Source organism: Polypterus senegalus, chromosome 11 (assembly GCF_016835505.1).
Source record: "Polypterus senegalus isolate Bchr_013 chromosome 11, ASM1683550v1, whole genome shotgun sequence".
In the NCBI taxonomy this organism is placed as follows: domain Eukaryota; kingdom Metazoa; phylum Chordata; class Cladistia; order Polypteriformes; family Polypteridae; genus Polypterus; species Polypterus senegalus.
This window is the reverse complement of record NC_053164.1, coordinates 125449922-125477573: the sequence shown is the minus strand read 5'-3', so window position 1 is coordinate 125477573 and position 27652 is coordinate 125449922. Positions and strand designations below refer to the sequence as shown.

At 39.3% G+C, this 27652-nt stretch overlaps 1 protein-coding gene across 3 annotated transcripts in view; it reads left to right on the top strand.

Moving 5' to 3' along the window:
- kansl3 (KAT8 regulatory NSL complex subunit 3) overlaps positions 1–27652 on the top strand; it is a 147619-nt gene that overhangs the window by 65312 nt on the left and 54655 nt on the right. For 2 of the 3 annotated variants that reach the window (XM_039769602.1, XM_039769604.1), the window contains exons 11-15: positions 5349–5506; positions 8765–8828; positions 9611–9802; positions 15419–15575; positions 16534–16611. In XM_039769602.1, coding sequence (XP_039625536.1) covers positions 5349–5506; positions 8765–8828; positions 9611–9802; positions 15419–15575; positions 16534–16611 — 649 coding nt within the window. The remainder of the gene's footprint in view (positions 1–5348; positions 5507–8764; positions 8829–9610; positions 9803–15418; positions 15576–16533; positions 16612–27652) is intronic. The other variant, XM_039769603.1, reaches the window with a different exon arrangement.

Here is a 27652-nt window from a genome sequence, read left to right as displayed (position 1 = left end):
CAATTACTGCAGCACTAATCATTTTACACACTACTAATGAACAGTAAAAACTATTTTAAAAACTACTGGAACAATATGTACAAAGTGCAATGCTTGGGGCACAGAATTGCACAGAAACACAGGAGATTGTAGAAACAGGAACTTTATTCAAACACTTCAAATAAACATGTTTCTTTCAGAAGTAAAAGGAGCTCCGTATGCAGTTAGTTATCGGATTAAGCAATAGACAAACATCATAGTGGAGCACAACCCCCAGCAGGAGCCGAGAATGTCTGGGGGAGGAGAGAGAAACAAAGCAATCAGCCAAAAAGGACAGGCACTGTTCAGGCTTTTAAGTAAGCGTAGCACGAGAAGCTGCAATCGAGAAGACAATGATTTATTTATTTTTATGGTGGAGATTCCAGATGCGCATTCAATTTTGACCCGACCCACGCTCACTCGCAAACAGAGACAAAAACAAAGCAAACCGGTAATCAAACAGCAAATAATGAATGTAATGAAAACAAATGAAGTAAGAAAACGATTCCACCCCTGTTCCCCTTACGGCGATTACAAATTAAATACAACAAAGCACAAACAGAACACACACAGTAAATTATGAAAACGATCATGGAAAAAACGGCAAAGGATGAAGTGTAATGGTGAAAATTGATAGTCCAGAGGTCCACACATTGAATGGAAATGTACAGATAGTCCTACCGGTAGTTCCTGAAATGAAGACAGGTTCAGGAGCGCTCTCTTCTTTGCAGGATGGCCATGAATCCACTTACAGTCCTCATGTACACAGGCAGATGGCAGACAATCCAGACACACAAAATGATCCAGAACAAAATGAATAAGTACAGGTAACCCAACAGAAGGCAGACAGACAGGAACTTGAAACAAAAATTACAAAAAAAAATTTTTTTTTTTTTTTTTGCTTTTGGTCACTGGCCCCCCCTTTGACCTAAACAGCCCCAGCACCCTCAGCAGAAGACCAATCAGAGCCACTGCTGGGAGTTGCAGTTTCAAATTCTATTGGCTACTTTCACGATCCCAAGTTGCGGTGTTGTCTACAGCTGCTTCCTGTTCTCTCTACAATATAGTATTGCCATGAAAAAAGCCGTAAAAATTGCCAAGGATATTTGCAGTTTCCGCAAACAATTAGTTAGGTTCTAAGGAAAAATCCGCGAATGACTGAGGCTGCGACTTTGTGGGGGTCTACTGTATTTCTAAAAAGGAATCTAGTTAACAAAGGCCATCTCTGGTTCCACAGTCTTGAATTATCATTCAGATTTTGGTGTAACCTGTTGTTACTTAGTGTAAGAAGACCACTAGGTAGACAATTGGAATAGGGTAAAGTACAGGTAACGTGGTCTTAACAAAGAGCTTTGTTTTATAAAATTAGTAGGGTTAGTCTTCACTGATGCTGGTTAGGTGATAGAAAAATAAAAGATGTCATCTGAAATTTTGAGATTTATCAGTCAGACTATTGTTACATAAAATCTGAAGACTAATCTTAGAGGATTTAGTGTTCGGTAGGAAAACATCCACTTCTTATGTGAAAATCTCTTAAAGAAGATGATTTCTTTTATAGTTGTTGAGTTGAAAAAGTATTTTAGGTATTAAAGTACAATCTATATATATATATATATATATATATATATATATATATATATATATATATATATATATATATATATATATATATATATATATATACACACACACACACACTAATAAAAGGCAAAACCCTCACTCACTCACTGACTGACTCATCACTAATTCTCCAACTTTCCGTGTAGGTAGAAGGCTGAAATTTGGCAGGTTCATTCCTTACAGCTTCCTTACAAAAGTTGGGCAGGTTTCATTTCGAAATTCTACGCATAATGGTCATAACTAGAAGCTATTTTTCTCCATTTACTGTAATGGAGTTGAGCTCGAAAGCCATGGGGGCGGATTTCGTGACATCATCACGCCTCCCACGTAATCGCGCAGTGCGTAGAAAACCAGGAAGAGCTCCAAAAACCACTGAAGAAAACATGCATTATATAATTAAGAAGGCAGCGAAACAATTAGAAGCGAGCGAGTGACATATAAAACCATATTCAGCGGCTCACGTGAACTAACGCAGTGCACAGACAAAAAGCAACAGTTTCAAAGAGTGCTGAATAAAAACCGAATTACACTGCTATGTTCAAATAGACGAACCACACGCCGTGGCGCAATAGTAGAGGCTTCGCCTCTAGCGCCGGTGTCCGAGGTTCGATTCCCGAGGTGATGCACTGAGTATGTACGCGCGCTTCCCGATTCATTTTAGCCTCGCATCCCCTTGGTTTGAGACGTATGAAAAAATATGCGGTTAACACAGAAAGACAGATCACCAATTGGAGCTTTATGAATAATGGATACTTTATTCGCGATTAATGATTGTTTTGATAAAGCCATACTCGGTGTATTCATTAGATGAACGGTAAAAAAGTAAGAGCGAGGGGAGGGTAACTTATTGAGGCACGCAGGCAAAACCACAATAGCACACGGGCTCGATGTACTGTAGTGCACGTCAACTCTATCTGAATTGCGCAATCACATTTGAAAAAATATATCTTTTTAAGTTCTAATTAGTGCATATGTGTCAAACTCAAGGCCCGCAGGCCACATCCGGCCTGGTGTGTAATTATATCCGGCCTGCGAGATCATTTTATATATTATTGTTATTAATGGCCCAGGGTTATGAAGCGCTGGTAACACAATAAACTACAGATCCCATAATGCAGCGCTTCAGCTGCCTTGCCAAACACTTACCGCGTTAATCAACTCTAGCTTATGATGCTGCAAGTTATTGCGAAGCTAGCCCACACGATGCCGAAGAGAAAAGGTGATTCTGAACATAGAGCCTTTAAAAACCGATGGGAGGCTGAGTATATGTTTACTGACATTGCCGGTAAACCTGTGTGTCTCATTTGTGGAGCTAATGTGGCTGTAATTACAGAATTTAATCTAAGACGGCACTATGAGACAAAACATCAAGATAACCTGAAAGACCTGAATGCAATGCACAAGATACAGAAAGCAGAAGAGTTAAAGAAGAATCTGACACTTCAGCAGATGTTTTTACCCGTGCAACTACTTTTATGGGAGACACAAATGCACCAGTGCAACTTGCCCCACTTTCCCTGTTGCCAAGTAATGTTGAACCAAGTCGGCACTACGGTGTTCCCAAATATGCACTTTGCTGATAAACTGAGCGCACTGAGTTCGCACGGCGCTTTGGTGACTTTGAAGAACAAAAAAATTATTTTTAGTTGTTTCGCAACCCATTTGCCTTTGATGTGAAAACTGCACCTGTGCAGATTCAGATGGAGGTGATTGAACTGCAGTGTAATGGCACACTGAAGGCAAAGTACGATACTGCACGGCCCGCACAGTTTATTCACTCCATTCCCGCAAAAATGCTCCAGCTCCGTCTACATGCGGCTCGATCCTTGTGCATGTTTGGTAGCACATATCTGTGTGAGAAGCTCTTCTCAGTCATGAAGACTAACAAAACCGCACACAGGAGTCGCCTCACTGATGAGCACCTGCAGTCCATCCTGAGAATCTCCACAACACAGAACCTCACACCAAACATAAACAAACTTGTTGCCAAAAAAAGATGCCAGGCGCCCAGCTCTGATAAAATGACATAAGAGCAAAGACAACTGAATGATTTGATTTGTTATTGCTGAAAAGAACAAATTTTATTTTTATTTCCAGGTTTTGTTATGCACCATGTTCATATTTGAATTTGTCTAATTTTGACAGGATATATTTTTATGGAGAGCAAAATCTTTTGGGATATTTAAAATTTAAGTTTATTTTTTATATAAAATTACATAAGAGTAAAGAAATTTGAATGTTTGTTCTTTTAACGTTTACTTTATTTCTAACTTGTATAATTTAGACAGGATATATTTTTATGGAGAGCAAAATATTATAGTTATATAGTTATTTAAGGTTTGAGTTGATTTATTCCGGAATAATAATCTGTCGACTAAATAAAAATTCCTTCTATTTAAAATTTAAATAGAACTTGAACAGATACGATAGTTCATGATATCCAGGCAGACTTGCACGCTCCACAGAGCCCCACCCGCCAACTCTAACCCTCCTACCACATCATGGGATACACACGACAGAGTGACGTACGCCAGTTGTAACCGTCCTTCTCCGTCCAGCATCACTCTCGAAGCATGTGCACTGCCTGCTCAAATGCCCTCACGCAACAATTCACCAAACACAGCCTCAGTCGCTTTCGTCTGTGCAAAAGTCCACATGCACCTCTGAGCCATGTTGACTTTTCACTGCACGCAAGACAGATAGCCACGACCGCCAACTCACAGAGCCCTGTCCGCCAACTCTAACAGAGCCCCGCCCATGGGTTACGCACGAAAGAGCCACGAACGTCCACTCTAACCCTCCTCCCTTTCAAAGAAGCTTGCCAACAATTAGGTGGTCTTAAAGACAACTAGACAAAATGTTACGACAGGTTAATCCCTTCGCTAAGTCTTACATTCAAATGCATGACATTATCACTCACAGTAACCCTGTTGCTGCTGTATGAATGGTATTCTTGGAAAATCCAAAAATGGATATGAGAAGGTATAATGCCCCGTCCTGTCAAACTGATATTGCTGCTATATTTGTAGGTGAAAATGGGGAACCTCCTGCACAATGTGACATTTGCATATACCCAAGGAGAGATGCTTGCCCCATCAGATTCTAATTTGCCTTTTACTTTTACATGCAGACAATTTCCTGTTAGATTGGCGTTTGCAATGACTATTAATAAGGCACAAGGACAAACTTTCAAAAAAATATGCCTATATCTGCCAAAACCTGTTTTCACTCACGGACAATTGTATGTTGCTCTCTCCAGAGTTCCATCTTTTCATTCACTGACAGTTGTATCCTCAAACCCTCCCCATTTGGACAACTTTGTCTTTCAGGAAGTGTTCACTCATCAATAAATAATTATATGCGGCGTATGCTACGCTGCGGGTTGGCTAGTTATTATTAAAGGACTGCATCTGAGAGTAATCATCATGCAGCTAAATGTGCTTTATAATGTAAAAATGTGTTTGAGCCTGCTTAATAAAGTGCCATTACAGATAATGTTGTTTCCAGGTTTTTTCTTCACGAGAGACAAACACTGGGTTGAGGGACAAGCACTGCATTAAAAATGTTTGGAAAAAAATATTGATTGCTGATTACATTGTTGCATTTCACTGTAATAGCTGTTTTAAGTGTAAGTTTTATAATTTGGATTTAACTGATTCCTTTATAGAAAATTCCTCTTTCAAATTGAGTTCTTTTTCATGTCTTATAAGGATGTGGATGACCCTTTGCTGGATATGAAGACCCCAGTACTCTTTGTAATTGGTCAGAATGCCTTGCAATGCAGTACGGAATCAATGGAGGAGTTTCGGGAGAAGATTCGAGGAGAAAACAGTATGGTTGTGGTTGGAGGTGCTGATGACAATCTTAGGTAGGTTATGTTGGCTTATAATGCTGTAGGCTTAACAAAGAGTTGTAGCTTTTAGTTTTTAAGTTTTGTCTGTTTTCAAGCTGGTAACATGTATAATGTTTTTATACTAATTAATTTCATTCTGGGATGCAGTTGTGAAGAGGGCAGTGATTCATTGTGGGATCCACAGACACACACAACACTACCCCAACACAGGGCCAAGTTGGAACTGTCACTTAGTCTACCCATTATGTTTTTGAGGATTTGGGGTGGAACTCACAAAGAGACAGCTAAGACATATGACTGGATAGCAGATATTTGGATTATGTGACATAAGTAATTGGACATTTTTTTCATGGGTGTTTAGGTATTGTTTGGTTTGGCTCAAGATGGGTCTATGTTTAAGGCCAATGTATCATAAATTTTGCCTTCTCCTTACTCCGTGATCATATTAGAGTAAAAGTTTTTTTGACTATTAATAAGAGCAGTGCGGAATTAGCAAAATGTATAAAAATGAAGGCTCTTTAAAATTGGAGATGAGACACATCGTAATGAGACAATTAAGTTTAAAATCGCCAAAAGCAAAGACAGAGCCTTGACGTTGGAGGGAATGCTCACAAAAGTGCAAAATACAACTTCTTTAATATTAGATGACATTAATTATCCAAAGAAGTAGTGTGAAGAAAACACTTAATTTAAACAATTAAATCTTTACCTTTTTGATATAGAGCACAAACAAGAGTGAAAGCTTGTATAATGATAACTAATCAATTTAGAATGCTAAAGCAAATTGATCTTTTAGGGATCAAACTGTTACATTATAATTTTAATTTATTATATCTCTTTCCTAAAGAATTACGTTGAGAATAACAAGAAAAATTGGTTTAAGAAGAAAGACTAATTTTGAGCAGGTGTACCAAAGCCTTTTAAAAATTAAATATTAAATGGGGATCGGTGGACAACTTAACCCAGGGCAACTCTAATCTTGCCTTGAAATGTTCTACTCTATAATGTTAACTAGCTAAAAAAATCTGAACTGGCCAGCTTATTACTTTCTCCATGTTTACAAAAGTATAGTGTGTGGTGTGAATTTACCAACTTATTTGCAAGATGCAATATTACTGAAGGTTATCTTTCACTTTTGATCTGTCTCATTATATATCATGGTTATTCATTAAAAGTAAAAAAAAATGGAATTAATCTCTACACTGTGTGCACAATTATTAGGCAAGTGAGTATTTTGACCATATCATCATTTTTAATGCGTAAATTCCAACTCCAAGCTGTATTAACTTGAATGCTTATTGGATTTAAGCATGTCAGGTGATGTGTATTTGTGTAATGAGGGAGGGTGTGGCCTAAGGAGATCAACACCCTATATCAAGGTGTGCAGAATTATTAGGCAGCTAGTTTTCCTCAGGCAAAATGGGCCAAAAAAGAGATTTAACTGACTCTGAAAAGTCAAAAATTGTAAAAAGTCTTTCAGAGGGATGCAACACTTTTGGAATTGCTAAGATATTGGTGTGTGATCACAGAACCATCAAACATTTTGTTGCAAATAGTCAACAGGGTCGCAAGAAACGTGTTGAGAACAAAAGACGCAAATTAGCTGCCAAAGATTTGAGAAGAATCAAGCGTGAAGCTACCAGGAACCCATTATCATCCAGTACTTTCATATTCCAGAGCTTCAACCTACCTGGAGTGCCCAGAAGTACAAGGTGTTCAGTGCTCAAAGACATGGCCGAGGTAAGGAGGGCTGAAACCCAACCACCACTGAACAAGAAACATAAGTTGAAATGTCAAAACTGGGCCAAGAAATATCTAAAGACAGATTTTTTTCAAAGGTTTTATGGACCGATGAGATGAGAGTGACTCTTGATGGACCAGATGGATGGACCTGTGGATCAGTAATGGGCACAGAGCTCCACTCCAACGTGGAGGTGGGGTACTGGTATGAGCTGGTATTTTTAAAGTTGAGCTAGTTTTTGCATTGAAGATGAACTCAAAATCAACTCCCAAACCTACTGCCAGTTTTTCGAAGAAACTTTCTTCAAACAGTGATACAGGAAAAAGACCATGATTTTTATGCAGGCCAATGCTCCATCACTTGCATCGGTTCTCACTGCGTGGCCAGCCAGTAAAGGCCTTAAAGATGAAGGAATAATGACATGGCCCCCCTTCCTCATCTGACCTAAACCCTATCGAGAACTTGTGGGCACTTCTTAAATGCTAGATTTACGGGGGAGAAAAACAATACACCTCTCTGAAGAGTGTCTGGGAGGCTGCTCCACAAAAGCTGACAGATCAAGAAACTGACATAAAATGGAAAGGCTTATGACTGTTATTGGAAAGAAGGGTGGCTATATTGGTCATTGATTGATTGATTTATTTTTTTTGAAATGTCAGAGATGTTTATTTGTAAATTTTGAGGTGTTTGTTTATTATTCTCACTATAACAGATGAAAATAAACAAGTGAGATGGGAAAATTTTCATTTTTCCTTTAGTTGCATAATAAATCTGCACACTAATAGTTGCCTAATAATTGTGCGCACATATGTATTCCCCTGATGATGTTCACACTCACATTTCCGTTGTGAAACATTCAGGTTTCAGGTTTATTAACATTTTGGATTGACTGATAGCACTGTGTTTGTTCCATATTAAAATTAATCCTCAAAAATACAACTTGCCTAATAATTCTGCACTCCCTGTATAATTCAAATATAGCTGCTTTGATTCAGACATTTGAAAATTTTGACCTATAAATGTTTAAAGAAAAATTAAAAATTTCACAAGAATTAGTCCATTTCTTCTTGAGTTGCAAGGCCCACAATTTTTTTTTTCCTCAAAAAACATGTTTTAGAGATATCAGTTTTTTTTTCTGTTAAAAACCCATACTTGATCTTTTTCAAGAAAAAAGTAATTAATGAATCAATCATTTGTGTGTGATGTTTTGGTGGAATGTCATTTGCCAAAGTGTGTAGTGTTAAGCTTATAGGTGGAAGCTTATTTGAAAAAAGAGGAAGAGGTAAGAAAGCATTGCATATATACTGTAATTTAAAACTCCTTCACAGGGCACCCACATCTGCCTTCCCAATCATGTTAAACATGTCTATGTGATTAATATCTGAGAGTAATTTCAAGAAAATATGAGATTCAAAAGATGACATTTAAGTTAAAAATTGGAAAAAAAAAACTACAATTATTGCATAAGTGTCTGATGTAATTTTGTTTTAGTCTTAGAATTGTATTAATTATTTAAAGGTATATATTTTCAGAATTAATTCGACAAAAATGAAGTCTGAAGGGTTGACCCAAAGTATGGTGGACAGATGTATTCAGGTAACAATCCTCTTTGGTTTATTCACTTCTTCTATGTGAAATTTCCCCTTCTATATTTAAATTACATTGATGACAAATGTGTCAATCATTTTTCATTTCCATTTAGTGTTACAAAAGTGATTTTTACTTGGCTTAAGTGAGCTTCAATTTGTTAACAGTTTGGATTTTCCATGCCTTAGGGTTTTGGCCAATTAAATCTATTAAATTGACCTTTATTCCTCAAAGTGATCTTGTCTGTGCATTTTGGGGATGGGTTTGATGGTTTGTATGTGTATAAATATGTTATGTTGATGACAATGTTAGTGTACACTTATTATTTATCTAATGAACTTTCCAATTATCTCCAAACTCTTGCCTGGAACTTGTGTCAAGTATATATGCACTCTTAATTTTCCAGGTTTTTGTATTTGTATACTACTTTTTGGAGAACAAGCAAGTCTGATTATGTCAAAATAACATTCCTAAACCTGCTTAGCCTAGTTTAGAATCACTAGACAGTGATCTGTTCAGGCAGCACTATGTGCAAAACAGGATTCAAGCAATGTCACTTCTTGAACTCGGGTTGATTAACATAGACTGTTTAAACTCATTCTCATAGTCCAGCAGCCAAGGAATTAGTATAGTAACTTAGCTCTGGAATTTTAGTGTTGTTCTTGCTTTATTGAGGAGACTGAAATTGGATATGCTGTTCAAGATCTGAACTCATAAATCCAATACATAGCCTTAAGAACATTACAAAGATTTATTTGTAGTACTGTGAGATAACATTATTTTCCTTGTAGGATGAGATTGCAGACTTCTTGACAGGGGTTCTTACCCGTGCAGAGAACCACAGTGCAGCTGATCCCCGTGATCTTGACACAGAAAAAAAGAAGAAGCCACGAGACTCCCGCAGAGAATTGCCGTTTGAGTTAGAGAGAAGCCGTCCTGGCTCACCAGCTTCCCGCATGCCCATCTCTCCCTCAGGATCTGAAGTATGTTAGGTGTTATATTAATGTAGTTCCTGTTTTGGAGAAAAGTTAATGTAATTCATTTTTAGAGATTATATTTCCTCATTAAATGTAAATTTTAGGTTATGTAGCCAAATATGATTATATATCTTCTTGATCAGTTTAAAATTGTGTGACTTTAGAAATATGCCTTGCTTGGATGTTAATGGCTTAATTAATTGTTGCTTTGGGGAATTCCCTTAATAGAAGACTTAAGTATGACTTACATTTTGCTGAAAGGTGAGTAGTACTTATAAAAAAGATGTTTTCAGCAATCCCCTTTGCGCAATATTTGGTTCAAACTGTTCAAAGAGGGTTGAGAATATGTGAAGCAGATTTATATGTATATGACTTAATGATATTTTGCCTCATTTGAAATATGTGGCTGTGATTTACTTTTATCTTTTAATTAATAGACAGAGCAGTATTAATTAGTAATGTTTGTTTCTGTAGAGATACCTTTCCAGCATATTCTGAGGAATGTGGTTCATTGTGTATCTGTTTGATGTGTTTTATTTGAAGAAAAAAAAAAGTGTACATTTTTGCTTCAGTTTCTGGTCAAGTTGTATGGAAGCTATGTAAACAAATAATAAGTTCTCAATTTTTAATTCACTGTGCATATGAGCATAAGAAATAGCCTGTTCCAAACAGATTTGAGATGCATTATCTAGTTTCAGTCTTCTAGGATATAAGACATAAAGACTGACAGTTGGACAATGAATGTGTGTGTTTTTTTTTTTCCTTTCCCCAACTGTTCCAAAAGTCCTAAATAAAATATTCCAAAAATTATATAGAAGTAAACAAAAAAATCATTAGTAAAACTGTCTACCTTTTTTCATGGTTTCAGTACTTCTGTTTGGCCTTAGCTAAGGCTGAATGCATTTTCTCTTTTTTTTGGCTAAATCTCAATACATATAGTTTTATTTTGCAGCAAAAATCGATAATAATAATAATAATAATTCATTACATTTATATAGCACTTTTTTTTATCAGTTACTCAAAGCGCTCAGCAATTGCAGGTTAAGGGCCTTGGTGAAGGGCCCAACAGAGCAGAATCCCTTTTTGGCATTTACGGGACTCGAATCGGCAACCTTCTGATTGCCAGTGCAGATCTCTAGCCTCAGAGCCACCACTAATCTTTATGCCTGTGTTACCTTTATATTTTTTGGTACTTTCATTCACGCCTCAGTTGTCAACATGACCAACTGATGATGTATCTTGCATGGAGATAAATGCATGGCTGCTGTAATCAGATAATTTTTTGTTGCTTAAGAGTATGACCGTTACATTTGAAGCAGGGATGCTGTCAGTTAGATGCTATCTTAGATTAAATAGATTAAAAGAATAAAGTTTTTTCTTCTCTGTTCAGATGTATGTCTTATGATACACATAACACTACTATTTTAAGTACTGTATTGCCTTACTTTTCTATGGAAAAAGGAAATGTTCACTTTTTTGTTTACTATTCAGTAAAGATTGAAAGAAGATAACTTATGCATTGGGAGTGATAGAAAGTAAATAGCTAATTGGTCAAGTGACCAAGTAGAACAACATTTCATAATCAAACAGGTTTTGACATTTTTAACTTAAAACATTTTTCTGTAGCATCTTTCATGCATAAACATGCAGCTGAAAGTGATATAAAAAGTATTAACACTAGAGTCCCTGAAGCCTACGAAAAAACTTGTAATCCTGGGCCACCTTAAATTCCTTCGCTCCTCTCTTCACCAGCGTCTTTTGTTTTGCAAATGTGTCGATCAGTACAAGCAGCCTGGTATCCCATCCAGCTATACTCCCACAAACAGACAGAGCTGTAGTCAGTCGTAAACTTCTCTCAGCTCAAGTCTCTTTAACTTGGTGTAAGGTCCCTGGAGTTGTATAGGGTAAATAATGTATTGTTTTTGGAATGCATACATTTCATCTGTGTCTGCAAAGATCTTTGTAAGTGTAGGATGACACGAACTACGAGGCAGGAAATGCTGAACACATACCTAACAGAAACTTTTGCCATGTTATACTAATAATGAATAAGTTGTGCCGCTTGCATCCACATATCGCAGACAAAATAAGTGCCTTTTAGATAGATACTTCATTAATCCCAAGGGGAAATTCACATAATCCAGCAGCAGTATACTGATACAAAAAACAATATTAAATTAAATAGTAATAAAAATGCATGTAAAAGCAGACAATAACTTTGAGTAATGTTAGCATTTACTCCCCCGGATGGAATTGAAGAGTCGCATAGTGTCGGGGAGGAACGATCTTCTCAGTCTGTCAGTGGAGCAAGACAGTGACAAAAGTCTGTCGCTGAAGCTACTCAGTGGATGCAGTGGATTCTTCATTATTCATAGGAGTTTGTTTAATGCCCGTCGCTCTGCCACAGATGTTAAACTGTCCAACTTTACTCCTACAATAGACAGGCTCAAAGAATTTCAGTTTTCCTTTATTTCACAAATGTGAAAAGAGCAAGGAGCATATGAGTGTAGTACAAGCTATTTCTAATAAACAAGCTAGTCAGGAAGAAATTTCCACTCGCCCTCTAGCTAGATGGTGAACAAAGGTAAATGAAGAACAACGGCAAGCTCTGAAAAAACCGAGTAGGAGATCGTTTTCATTGTGTCTGTGTCCTACATCGGGCAGTTTACCACGGAGTTCTTTGGCCTAATCGAACTGGGTGCTGACCAATCTGCGCAGGCTGTAACAGACGGACTTGTTAAACTTTTCCAGGAAGTAGGCTTGGACAACTTGAAGAGAAAGTTGGTTGCCTTGTGCACAGACGGAGCTGCTGTTAACATCGGTATATACAACGGCATTGTTTCGAAACTACGGCAACTGGCTGCAGTAGGAGACTCCCTTGTGCACATTCTGTGCACCACACACGCATTAGAAAACTGCGAAAATCCAGCTGATCGCAATGTTCCGTACTGTGAGACCTTTAATTGCTCTATGGTCAAGCTGCTGCAGTTTTATTTCCAAAAGGTGGAGCAAAAATACGGCTGTGCTTAAGAAGCTGTGTGAAGAGAACAGGATTTCCTTTGTGAAATTGGGTAAATTTCATAATATATGGTCTGCATGGAGGCATGACACACTGCTAAAAATATCAAGATTATTGCCAGCCATTAAAATGCAACTCGCCACGAGTGATAATAGTAACTTGCAGCATATCTGCACAGACCAATTTCAGTGTTTTCTGGGCAATGTGCTTGACATTGGCAAGATTCTGAAGACCACATCCATTGTGTTTCAGAAGGAAAAGCTGAGCATTGGAGAATGTAAGGATGAACTCATGGTGGCCATAGGACAGTTTACACTTTTGCTTGATGCTGAAGGCCACTACAGTGCATATAGTGTTTCTAATGCTGATGCTGACAGAGCTAAGATAAACTTACAGAGTTAATTTAGGAGTTTGGAATCAGATATGACTCACTGAAGTCATGTGATTATTTCTTAGTATTTGATCCCTTCAACTTGGCCTCAGGAAATACAAGATTTACATTGTTTTGGCAGCACAACAGTTTGTACCATTCTTCAGAATTATGAAGCCACACTGTGTCTTGACAAAGACATAACTGATAGATAAACCCTTCTCTGAAGTGTTTGCATACCACCAAGGCCCTTGTTCTCCTCTTTAGGCCTTTCCACAGGCAGAACTCTTCCTTGCCTAAAGCACTGTAGCTTTTCTATAAAATCCCAGCGACACTCATTATTGTATATACCCCCAAAGGAAACAAGGCAGAGCAATGATAGATAAGAGCCCATGTATTTGTCTAATGCTTTATTATGATGTATACACATTTATGCTGAATAGGTAGACTCGTTATCTTTTACACACTGCATTTAACTCTCACTGTTATTATTGGCATTTAGTCGCACTGCACTGTATTTGCAGAATCATTTCTTTGTTTTTTGCTCAAATTGGGCTAAATATCATTATACTTCAGAAAGCATTACCAATATCAGTTCTATCAAATCAACAGCATATTTTGCAGTGCATTCAGGTTTTTTGAGTATACATTCCAAAAAGAAATGCCACAACTAAAGAATGCACACGCACCCTGGATGGCCCAGCACCACAGCTCTTTCCTCATCTCTCTGTCCTTCCTGGAATTTAGTTTTTCATCATGGAGGCTGTAGGCAAGTCATAATAATGCTTTCTGAATATCTCTGCTGGAGTAAGTGTCACTGCTTAGTGTGCTTGTACAAACCTTTATTAAATAGGCTTGAAATTGTTGTGTCATACTTGTTTAGGTAAATTATTATTTGTTAAAATGTTGTTTATATTGATAGCCAGATCCGGCTTTAGTAATCCACTATCATTTTCTCTATTTATTATCTTGACACTTCTCCCTTCTATACATCTGTAGATTATTATCTTTCTATTCCAAAGCTGATAGATCTTTTTATCCTAAGAATGATGTGGTTGATTCCATATTTATTAGGTTCATCGGGTAAACTGGTGTGTTCTCAAATCACCTTGTGTACCATGCAGTCTTTTTAAATGTTTTTTGGCTCCTGTATATCGTGTGCTACTCCAAGCTTTATTGAAAGCAACAAGGCCAGACAGCTTTGCTTCTTTCCTCTGCACATATGCAACTGATTAAATCTTGACACTATAGCTCACAAATTCTAACTCTGCAATTATTACTCTGTGTGTATGATTTCTTGCCTTTTGTTTGTTCCATGCAAAAACTAGAACAATTAAAGTTGTGCATTATTTGAGTATATAATTATGAAACTATCAGAGTTCAGAGAATTCTCTTATAAGTCAATTTTTTTGTATGTGCGATTTGAACAGTGCCATGCATTTGCCCTTTTAGAATCTAATTCACTCTGAAACACTAGTAAGATGTAGATCCCAAAGGTGTGGCAACGTTAGAGCAAATAACCCAATGAAAATGAAAACCTCTACTGCTTTGACTGGATTTTTTGTTTCAGATATGCATGTTGCTTTTAACCTCATTTGTACAAGGAACTCACACACTTTTTTCTTGCCTAATGAAATGAACTTTAAAATGTTCCAGATTATTCAGATTCTATGAACTGAATTACCTACTTTTTTAAAGGTACAGAAATGGAACATTAAATTAAAAACATATTGTACTTATCTACTTAAAATAGATATATTATGTGTTTTCTTCAATGAAGATATCAGGCAAGGTTACATGTAATTAATATTTTAATGCTTTGTAAATAAATTATAGGTGATTTTTAGTGGCACAAGTTTTGTTGAATACTGAATATACCAATGCCAAAATTTTACGTGCCATAACTCTGTCTGTGAGAAATCTATGATATTTCAATGTTATTGCAGTTACACTGTTGGCAGAAGGTTGGAGGAGTCACAAGTAGGTTTTAGGCTTTCTTTGGGAAAGTGTCACTGGACACCTTTTCAGTTCTTTCCTGTGAGAAAATGTAGATAGAGTTAATGCTCATTTAATGAACTTGTTATGTGGCTTTCATCATCTGCCTTAATGCCTATTAGCGGCTTGTTCAAATTTTGGCTTAACCTGTTTTGAAAAGAAAAAAAATTATATTTGTAGATTTTGAGAGTGGTGGATTGTTTTATACCAACTAATATCTTTTTTCTTCTCTCTTCAGGATTTGTCAAGTGTTTCCAGTAGTCCAGCATCTAGTCCAAAGACAAAAACCTCAACTTTGTCACCAGCTCAAAAGTCTAGTCTGATTACTGCTACTCAGCTGTTGAAAACACATATGCAACGGTCTGGGGCTGTTCTCTCTCACAAGCAGGCACAAGGTACATATTCTTACTTATCTCACTAGGTTTTATCCCTCAAACTGTTTAACACAGTAGAACTTGGGTATGACTGCTACAATTCAGCTAACACAAAATGTTGAAGTGCTCATCTATATAATATTTAGCATTTTTATCTCTTGCTTTTGTCAAGTTTTGGGTTAGCATTACTATGAAAATGAGAGATGAATCATGCCTGATCTTACCTTTCTTGTTCAATGTTTGCAGATACTCTGTTTGGCAATGTAATGTAACTTTTTTGCTAGTGTAATTTAAGTGGTCAAAATAAATAAATGCTTCACGCTATAACTGACTCAGTGTTTTTGTGACAATAAAGCACTGAAACTAGAAGGGAGCTGATCATTTCAAATGTGTAGTTATTCTGTGTAGTTCAAAACAAAATACTTCAGGATATTCTCATTTAGGTCACAGTTAAGAAAGAGTTACACAAAGCACTTGTGTATATGTGTATATATATATATATATATATATATATATATATATATATATATATATATATATATATATAAAAGAGAATATATAGTTTCTCAATGTGAGACCGTGATCAGGTATCTTAACAAAAAATCAAACAAACACAGTCTTGTCATTTCGACTTTTCTGAATATTTACTATTACTGTTACTGGCCTGAAGGACACAGGCATGTTATGAACTCTGTCTCAATTCAGTCACAACTAATTAAGATAGTGTATCCTTAATGCCATGTGAGGTTGTAGTTGTTTCACAAGTAAAGAAACATTCATTACATTTTGTTTGTATTCCTGACTATAGGATCTCTTTTCCTGTAATTGGGACTAAATTGTCTCACGGAGATGTATATAATAAATCTGGGCTTTTCCTTTCAGTTCTCATTTACATGTTCATGTCTCTCTCCCTGTCTTTCTGTAACATGCTCTTTCATTCTCTCTCTCCCCTCCCCTCTTTTCAATTTACCTAAATCAGCTCAGTTTGCTGCTTTTCTGAAACAAAACATGCTTGTGAGGAAAGCAGTTCCTCCTGGCACCCCATCCTGTCTCTTTGGTGAGTATCTCTTTTTTCACCTTTTATTGGTGCCCTCTTGCATCTGTGTGTCTTGCATCTGTCTCCTCTGTTCTTTTACCTATTCTTATAGAGTGTTATTGTTTTGGTGTATTAGAAAGAGCTTTTTACCTATTCTTGTAGAATACGTTTTTGATGGATTAACATCAATTGAAGGAAGGCTGGCATTGGTATTGTTTTGGTGTATTAGAAAGAGCTTTTGGTTGTAATTGTTATGCAGTTAGTTTTTACACATATTAAAGTAGAAAATTCAGATGTTACATTGAATGTAACAAAAACTAGCAAATATCACTATAGAAAGAGCATTTTAAAATTTCTTTCCTATAATAATTTGGTATTTTTTATTAATTAGACTAAGAGCTAGTAAATCTGATACATTTTCCTCAGCAAATGATTGTAGAAGGTACATGACAATGGTTCTTTCTAATGTTCAGAATTAAATTAGATGTAGCTGGCAAGGCAAGGTTTATATGCTTCTACACAAAGAGCCATGGTTTTTAAGTTTGGTAAAGAATAAAAGTTCAGATCCTAAATAATAATAAGGTTGAGTATCCCTTATCTGCAATGCTTCAGACCCGAAGTATTACAGATTTTAGGTATTTTTGCATTATGGAACATTTGAATTTATATAATGAGATATGACAGGGATGGGACCCAAGTCTAGACATGGAATTTACTCATGTTTCATATATGCCTTATACACGTAGATGATTTTTATTATTTTTTAAAAATATTGTGCATAAACAAACAAACAGAAGTAGGCTTTATGATGCTGTGTTTTTATTAAAAGATTACTCTACACAAACGATAAGCAAAAAGTACAGAGTCACGCATGTACTGTAGGTCTTACCATTGGGTAATGTCAAACCGTCAGCAAAAGATTGTCACAGCCTATGTTCCATCTGAAATGCAAGTGCAGCAGTTATCTCACCATTAATTCCCCCTCTTGCTCAGCAGATTGCAAGTGCTGTCCATCTGTTTTTGTGCCTGTCACCCTTTATTAATGCTATTGAATTTCCGCTGGATTCCCTACCCGAGGGAACCCTGTCATTTGTGTAGTGTGCTTTGTGCTGCTTGATTTTCAAAAGGAAATTGAAGAAATGGATTGTAAATGGTAAGTACCAGCTCATGCATTGTTCATATCCACTCATCAGTGGGGGAAAAAAAAGAATAATTAAAGGCAACATTGGTCAGAACTCCACGTGGGCAAGTAAAGTCAGATATGAAATTTTCCACTTGTGGCATCGTGTTGGTGCTCAAAACTAGATTTTGGAGTTTCAGATTAGAGACATTTGACCTGTAACAGTACATTAATATAGACTGTACCCTTTGTTAAACTTTATCTGTTTCTGATGAGAGATTAAAAAATTGTATTCCAGTAAATATTATAAAAACATTTAAAAACTACATTTTTAGATCTTTAGATTACTTCTGGGGATGCCCATTTTAATTCATCAGACAAAACTGCAGCGGTTAGAACACAGAATATTTTTTGTATTAAGAAAAGTAGTATGATGTTATCCTGTTTTGAAATAGTAGCATTCTTATCAGTCTGACTTGTACAATTGGGTTTTTTTTTCATAGTTAAGAGAACAGAATTCTGATATTATGTTTGTAAAATCAGATCACCCAATATGAAATAGTTGTCAAAGATACTAAAACATCTAAAAGGTTGACAGAATTCCAGCATTTTTCCCAAAGGATATTAATGTTTTTGCCAAATTATAAAAAAGATTTGAACAATTCTACAAAAACAAAAGTTCAATTTTTTACCATTTAATGAGACAAAGACTTCCTTTTTCCACTGTGTTTTTCCTTGTTTGATTTCAATTCTTCCATTTAAATACGACAAGGTGAACAGAGGGGGCAACATAATGCAAGGTATCATCGCATATTATTCATCCCACTATATTGTCCCTCTGCAAAATGCGCTGAATACTGCTGTCTGACAGGTTAGTAAACAAATGTGGTTTAACTGAATAGATATTGTACAAATATGGATTAGGATAGGCATAGGTTAAACATGCTTAAATTTCTGCAATTTTAGTTTCTTTAAATAACTAGTGGGCTTCGCTCACCAACCCCATGGCCTGCGCTACATGCCAGCCACTTCACATCTCTGCCGCTCACGTTTTGAAGAGGGGGGCTGAACACACCCCAAGGAGACACTGTCACTCCTCCGAAACCCCCTTTTAAACGGTGTCACGATGGGGGAACAAGTTTTTTAACCTCCTCTTTGTTCCATCAGCTGCTGGCTTGTTGCTGCTGCCGTGCCGTGTTATCGGCATCTCGTGCAGCATACTTCTGCCATATCACCATTATCCATATATTCGATCTCTTTTTGCTTTTACCTTTTCGTCAATATCACACTGAATTTTGGTTCTGTGTTTGGAATTACATCGTGACAACGCAATGTATAACTGCCCGTGAGTGAATATTGTTTCTTTCTCTCCACAAGAAATGTGTCTGACAATAGCTTTCTTACAAATGAGAAATGAGTGAACTGTGTGCATGGTTATGTGGGCAGGACTTTTCCAAATCTCTTGGCATAAGCTTTTCTCTCGCGGGATTTCACTTTCACCAAACAACAAATCTTTTAATTCTCGCGGATACGCTTCATTGGGAAGAAACAATACTTTTTTTTCCCCTGATGACAACACAAATTAGACCACTTACAAGTCTCTAACTTGTAAGTTTAAATCCGAACAATATATTCGATCTCTTTTCACTGTTCCGTTATTACACTGAGTAATAATTTCCATTTGTTTGTGCTAATGTGATCGTTACTATGTTTTTTTTGAGACTTTCAAATATTTGTACTTCCATTATCTGTAAACTGCTCTGCATGTGTACCGCGCCACCATTTTTGAATTCTTTGCAACATTCTACTTTGTCATCTACTCTTTGTCTTTAACTTCCAGCCCCGGGTGTGGTTAAATCTCTTGGCACAAAGACTCGTCTCACAGGACTTGAAGGTGTCTCTCTAAGAAAATCATGTCTCGTCTGCTTCCAAGATTTTTTTTATAATAGAGAAATAAAGTTTCTGAGTAATATTAATTCTGAGAAATTTTATTTGCCTTGAAATCTTCACTGTTTATTTACATAAGCAGCAAAAATTATAGTGGATTTAAACGCATCTCATTACATAAATGAATTTGTGCTTTACAGTACATTACTAATTTTTTTCTGCAGGCATACCTTTTATTTCCTAAATTTTGGTACATGTCTGTGCTATGTAGCTTTCAGCATCAACCACCCAATGACTTTAATAAAGGTTAAGATATTGCAAGGCTTGCACAACTGATTATCAACAGTTGTGCTTGCTTAGTTCCTTTCAAAGTTGTCCTGTCCCAACCTAGGGGGAAGCTAAGGATCTTGTCACAGGGTGAACATTTTCTTAAGCTAGTCTGTTGTTGAGCTTTGCATCAACATGGGATTCTACTGCTTATAGCTTTTATTTCTTAAGTGCTACAAAAGCTGTTTACTAGGACTATGATTGGTGCAAAAGTTTTTTTTTTTCCCCCCAGATATAACTGGTCACACATTTGGTAAAATGGGCACCTCTCCTGACCTTCCCCAAAGTTTGCTGTTGTGTGTTATAAATTCTAGCAGTGATAAAAATAAAAGGTTTTTCTAAAATATGCCAGCACATTTAAGAGTGCACCTTTGGATGAACTGGGAGACTATTATAAATGGGGGTTATCAATTTTAGGTTATTAAATGGAAGTTAACCCTAAATATAGTTCCCAATGCAATTTGTGCAAAAATAGTCTGACTTAACTCAGAACTGTACATGTCACACACATCATAGAGTATTAAAAATATATCAAGGTCAAGGTATTAATTGTGATTATTGCATTTGTGCTTCATTGGGTCACATGATTTGAAAATGTCCAATGATAGTCTTGAATTCATGCTAACTTGTAATCTTCTAACATGTATATTTGGAGTAACTCCTGATGTATCATTAATACTTAGCCTACATTTTGTTATTCTAACCTACATAGCAAATTTAAGCTATCTTTATGAGGAGTGATTTAAAACTTCTTTAAAATATGACAGGGACATACAGTCATATGAAAAAGTTTGGGAACCCCTCTCGGCTTTCATAATAATTTACTCTCAAAGCGACTCTCAAAAGATTTGAAAACAACGTTTAGGGGAAGGCTGCAAAAAGCTATGTCACTGGTCTAAACTGTCAGTTTCAACTGTAAGGAATGTAATCAGGAAATGGAAGGCCACAGGCACAGTTGCTGTTAAACCCAGGTCTCGCAGGCCAAGAAAAATACAGGAGTGGCATATGCGCAGGATTGTGACAATGGTTACAGTCAACCCACAGATCACCTCCAAAGACTTGCAAGAACATCTGGCTGCAGATGGTGTATCTGTACATCGTTCTACAATTCAGCACAATTTGCACAAAGAACATCTGTATGGCAGGGTGATGAGAAAGAAGCCCTTTCTGCACTCACGCCACAAACAGAGTCGCTTGTTGTATGCAAATGCTCATTTAGACAAGCCAGATTCATTTTGGAACAAAGTTCTTTGGACTGATGAGACAAAAATTGAGTTATTTGGTCATAACAAAAAGCAGTTTGCATGGCGGAAGAACACCACCGCATTCCAAGAAAAACACCTGCTACCTACCGTCAAATTTGGCGGAGGTTGCATCATGCTGTGTGGTTGTGTAGCTAGTTCAGGGACTGGGGCCCTTGTTAAAGTCGAGGGTCGGATGAATTCAACCCAATATCAACAAATTCTTCAGGATAATGTTCAAGGATCAGGCACAAAGTTTAAGTTACGCAGGGTTTGGATATTCCAGCAAGGCAATGACCCAAAACACGGTTCGATATCTATACAGGCATTCATGCAGAGGGAGAAGTACAATGTCCTGGAATGGCTGTCACAGTCCCCTGGCTTGAATATCATCGAAAATCTATGGGATGATTTGAAGCAGGCTGCCCATGCTCGGCAGCCTTCAAATTTAACTGAACTGGAGAGATTTTGTATGGAAGAATGGTCAAAAATACCTGAATCCAGACACTCATTAAAGGCTGTAGGAGGCATCTAGAGGCTGTTATATTTGCAAAAGGAGACTCAACTAAGTATTGAATTAATATCTCTGTTGGGGTGCCCAAATTTATGCTCGTCTAATTTTGTTATGATGCATATTGCATATTTTCTGTTAATCCAATAAACATAATGTCACTGCTGAAATACTACTGTTTCCATAAGGCATGTCATATATTAAAAGGAAGTTGCTAATTTGAACGCTCAGCCAATGATGTACAAATATCCAAAGAATTAAGAGGGGTTCCCAAACTTTTTCATATGACTGTATTGTGGTCCCTGGAAGTCGGGAACCACAGGAAATGGACACCAATATAAAGTAAAAAGCAATTTCTTTATTCTTGGTGGCAGAGAGGCTACAGCACCTGACATTTCAGTTTCTTACAGGCAACCTGCCTGAAAGCAGGAAGTTAGCTCAGTTTTATACCAGTTTGTTTACTAGAATAAAATGAGGAAGCACAGCGGTTCATTTTGAGGTCATACATAAATTGCTTTAGCCTGTGCTCGCATCCTGGATTTTATACGTGCAGAGAAGCACAGCGTTTTTATACAGATAAAAGAGTTGTCAGAATATTCATAGTTTTAAGTAACACACCCCTACATACACAATGGTAAGTTATAGCAAATTTGTCATATGCAGGGTATATGCAACTCAGCAGATTTAGACAATGCTCATCTTCCTTATACTTTTTGCACGTACAATATCAAGGGTTACATAAAGGTTAGTTCAGCACATTACATTAGTTACAAAGAAATGATTTTCTTATAGTTTTAGTATCTGCATTAGATTACATTTGTTAGTTAGCTTAATACATCCTTATTTAATACATAAGTGTCACGCTTCTTATAGTTCTATTAGTACCATACTTTTGTTATTTGGAAAGGCTGAAACACCTCAATTCTAAATATTATAAAATGAATGACAACGTAACAGCACGTTCCGGAAATTATTATTGTTACATTGTAGCCGGCGAGTGCTGCACGTCTCACAGTTGTACCGTGGCTTGCTCACATGTCAGTGAAGTGATCCCTATTTATGCTTTAAAGAGCCTGGATACCTATGTGTCCCCCTTTTGTAACCATTTATCTGTGTATATTGCCTTACTCGTTGGATTGCCACAAAGCAACCTGCGAGATTGGAGAAAGGTTGAGAAGAGATCGTGAGAGGAAACGACAGCGTCGTGAAAATGAGACGGACTGTGAACGGACAGAAGCAGAAATGCTCCTACACCACCACATAATTACGATTCGGACAGTGATTCCGAGTAGGCCGTTCCTATCGAATCAATATCCAAGAGTTTTCTTTTGTAATTTTGTTTCCCTTATAAGAAATCATAATGCTGTGCGACGAAGGGCCCAGTTCACGACTGGCAGCCGCGTTTAAACAGGGAGCCCTTCACAGACAGCTTTAACACGCGCAATGTAGTTAGGCACACATGGCTAGTTTTTAAATAATGATAAACACTTAAGGTTAAAAAAAAGTTATACCCTCCTGCAATTATTCTTTTGAAGTTACCTTGTCATTTCTTTATTCAAAAAGTGAGACAAAAATTAAAATGAATCTGAAATAAGTGGCACTTTAGGCAATCAAAATTAATGCGTAATGAATAGAGCTATGGAAGCGTGCCTGAACATAACGGTTCATTATATTGATAAGGAGTATAAGCTAAAAGCAGATGCTTGTGATGCTGCTTCTTTGAACAAGTTAAAATTTTGTTACAATATTTTCCTCAAGATTGGCGGGCAACACTGCTCAAGGACTGAGTCTGGTAGCACCAGCTAACAGTGTGTTACTTTCTAAATACTTCCATCCATCCTCTTCCGCTTATCCGAGGTCGGGTCACGAGGGCAGCAGCTTAAGCAGAGAGGCCCAGACTTCCCTCTCCCCAGCCACTTCTTCCAGCTCTTCCGGGAGAATCCCTCCCTCCAGCGTGTCCTGGGTCTTCCCCGGGGCTTCCTCCCGGTTGGACGTGCCCGGAACACCTCACCAGGGAGGCGTCCAGGAGGCATCCTGATCAGATGCCCGAGCCACCTCATCTGACTCCTCTCGATGCAGAGGAGCAGCGGCTCTACTCTGAGCCCCTCCCGGATGACTGAGCTTCTCACCCTATCTTTAAGGGAAAGCCCAGACACCCTGCGGAGGAAACTCATTTCAGCCGCTTGTATTCGCGATCTCGTTCTTTCGGTCACTACCCATAGCTCATGACCATAGGTGAGGGTAGGAGCGTAGATCGACTGGTAAATTGAGAGCTTTGCCTTACGGCTCAGCTCCTTTTTCACCACGACAGACCGATGCAGAGCCCGCTGCACCGATCCGCCTGTCGATCTCACGCTCCATTCTTCCCTCGCTCGTGAACAAGACCCCGAGATACTTGAACTCCTCCACTTGGGGCAGGATCTCTCCCCCAACCCTGAGAGGGCACTCCACCCTTTTCCGGCTGAGGACCATGCTCTCGGATTTGGAGGTGCTGATTCTCATCCCAGCCGCTTCACACTCAGCTGCGAACCGATCCAGAGAGAGCTGAAGATCACGGCCTGATGAAGCAAACAGGACAACATCATCTGCAAAAGCAGTGACCCAATCCTGAGTCCACCAAACCGACCCCTTCAACACCCTGGCTGTGCCTAGAAATTCTGTCCATAAAAGTTATGAACAGAATCGTGACAAAGGGCAGCCCTGGTGGAGTCCAACTCTCACTGGAAACGGGCTGACTTACTGCCGCAATGCGGACCAAGCTCTGACACCGGTTGTACAGAGACCGAACAGCTCTTATCAGGGGTCCGGTACCCCATACTCCCGAGCACCCCCACAGGATTCCCGAGGGACACGGTCGAATGCCTTTTCCAAGTCCACAAAACACATGTAGACCGGTCGGGCAAACTCCCATGCACCCTCCAGGACTCTGCTAAGGGTGAAGAGCTGGTCCACTGTTCCGCGACCAGGACGAAACCACACTGTTCCTCCTGAATCCGAGGTTCACTATCCGGCGGACCCTCCTCTCCAGAACCCCAATAGACTTTTCCAGGGAGGCTGAGGAGTGTGATCCCTCTATAGTTGGAACACACCCTCCGGTCCCCTTTTAAAGAGGGGACCACCACCCCGGTCTGCCAATCCAGAGGCACTGTCCCGATGTCCATGCGATGTTGCAGAGACGTGTCAACCAAGACAGTCCTACAACATCCAGAGCCTTAAGGAACTCGGTATCTCATCCACCCCGGGGCCCTGCCACCAAGGAGTTTTTGACCACCTCGGTGACTTCAGTCCCAGAGATGGGAGAGCCCACCTCAGAGTCCCCAGGCTCTGCTTCCTCATTGGAAGGCATGTTAGTGGGATTGAGGAGGTCTTCAAGTACTCCTCCCACCGACCCATAACGCCCCGAGTGAGGTCAGCAGCGCACCATCCCCACCATATACGGTGTTGACACTGCACTGCTTCCCCTCCTGAGACGCCGGACGGTGGACCAGAATCTCCTCGAAGCCGTCCAAAGTCGCTCTCCATGGCCTCTCAAACTCCTCCCATGCCCGAAGTTTTGCCTCAGCAACAACCGGCAGCGTTCGCTTGGCCTGCGGTACCTATCAGCTGCCTCCAGAGACCCACAGGACAAAAAAGTCCTATAGGACTCCTTCTTCAGCTTGACGGCATCCCTCACGCGGTGTCCACCAACGGGTTCGGGATTGCCGCCACGACAGGCACCGACCACCTTGCGGCCACAGCTCCGTCAGCCGCCTCAACAATAGAGGCACGGAACATGGCCCATTCGACTCAATGTCCCCACCTCCCTGGGACGTGGTTGAAGTTCTGCCGGAGGTGGGAGTTGAAGCTACTTCTGACAGGGGACTCTGCCAGCCGCTCCCAGCAGACCCTCACAACACGTTTGGGCCTACCAGGTCTGACCGGCATCTTCCCCCACCATCGAAGCCAACTCACCACCAGGTGGTGATCAGTTGACAGCTCCGCCCCTCTCTTCACCCGAGTGTCCAAGACATATGGCGCAAGTCCGGCGACACGACCACAAAGTCGATCATCGACCTGAGGCCTAGGGTGTCCTGGTGCCAAGTGCACATATGAACACCCTTATGCTTGAACATGGTGTTCGTATGGACAATCCATGACGCACAGAAGTCCAATAACAAAACACCGCTCGGGTTCAGATCGGGGGGGCCATTCCTCCCAATCACGCCCTTCCAGGTCTCACTGTATTGCCCACTGAGCATTGAAGTCTCCCAGCAAAACGAGGGAATCCCCAGAAGGTATGCCCTCTAGCAACCCCTCCAGAGACTCCAAAAAGGGTGGATACTCCAAACTGCTGTTCGGCGCATATGCACAAACAACAGTCAGGACCCTTCCCCACCCGGCGGGCGGGAGGCCACCCTCTCGCCCACCGGGTAAACCCCAATGCACAGGCTCCGAGTCGGGGGGCAATAAGTATGCCCACACCTGCTCGGCGCCTCTCACCGGGGGCAACTCCAGAGTGGTAGAGAGTCCAGCCCCTCTCAAGGAGATTGGTTCCAGAGTCCAAGCTGTGCGTCGAGGTGAGTCCGACTATATCTAGCCGGAACCTCTCGACCTCGCGCACTAGCTCAGGCTCCTTCCCTTCAGAGAGGTGACATTCCACGCCCCAAGAGCCAGTTTCTGTAGCCGAGGATCAGACCGCCAAGGTCCCCGCCTTCGGCCACCACCCAACTCACACTGCACCCAACCTCCTTGGCCCCTCCCATAGGTGGTGAGCCCATGGGGAGGAGGACCCACGTTACCTCTTGGGCTGTGCCCGGCCGAGCCCCATGGGTGCAGGCCCGGCCACCAGGCCCTCGCCATCGAGCCCCACCTCTAGGCCTGGCTCCAGAGGGGGCCCCGGTGACCCGCGTCCGGGCAAGGGAAAACGTTGTCCAAAGTTTTTGCTCTTCATCGGAGGTTTGTTGAACCGCTCTTTGGCTCTACCAGGGGCATAAAGCCCCGGACAACATAGCTCCTAGGATCATTGGGACACGCAAACCCCTCCACCACGATAAGGTGACGGTTCAAGGAGGAGTAAATACTTGTTGAGCTTGCTATATGATCACATTGTTACATTTAATGGGCTTGCATAATTGTGCAACAGAACTATCAGGTTGTGCTTACTTTAAAATCTTAATACTGTATAGTACGATGTCGTTTACAATTTTTTTATTGGCTTTGATTTTTGCCTACACATACAATGCTTGTTTTCTTAATACAGCAGAACCTCATTTTAACATTTTCCCAGATTTTACATTTATATAAAATGAATAATGATTATGATTGGTTTTTCAGGTGTAACATTTATTTTTGGAAAAAAAGGAAGATATGTGTTTTACTTAAATGTTGTTTTATAAATCTCTATATATTTAAAATTCAACGTCTGTCTGTCTGTATGTCTTTCAGCTCTTCACTAGAGAACTGTAATTTGCTTCAACATTTGGGTTGATTTTGCAACTTCTCTCATCGAGCTAAGTATCATAGTTTGTTTGCAGTAACGATTTATTTGTTTGAATCTGAGAGAGATGAGGGGGCGGGGTCCTTCTCACTCATGCATCAGACTTGGGGCATATCTTACATACGCTTAGCTAGCGAATGAGAGAACTGCTTAACGGATTTATATCGGGGTTTTTTTCAGAATTTGCTTGAACATTCCGGTTAATTTTGCGACTTCTCTCATCGCACTAAGAATCATAGTTCGCTTTCAGGAGTGATATATTCGTGCTAATCGGCGACAGAGGCTGTGGGCCGAGGGGAGGGGGAAGCGTAACGTCGGGAGTCAGTCTAACTCTGTGTTATAGAGAGTAAGTTGCCTCTGCTCAGCTAGTGATACCTTTTTGTTTATTGATTTTTAAAGTTTGTCCGGTTTCACTAGTACACAGTGTAGAACCCTCATCATCATATGAGTTCACCTGTTATAGCATGTCTTTATGTGAAAACAGCAGTGTCAGATCGAAG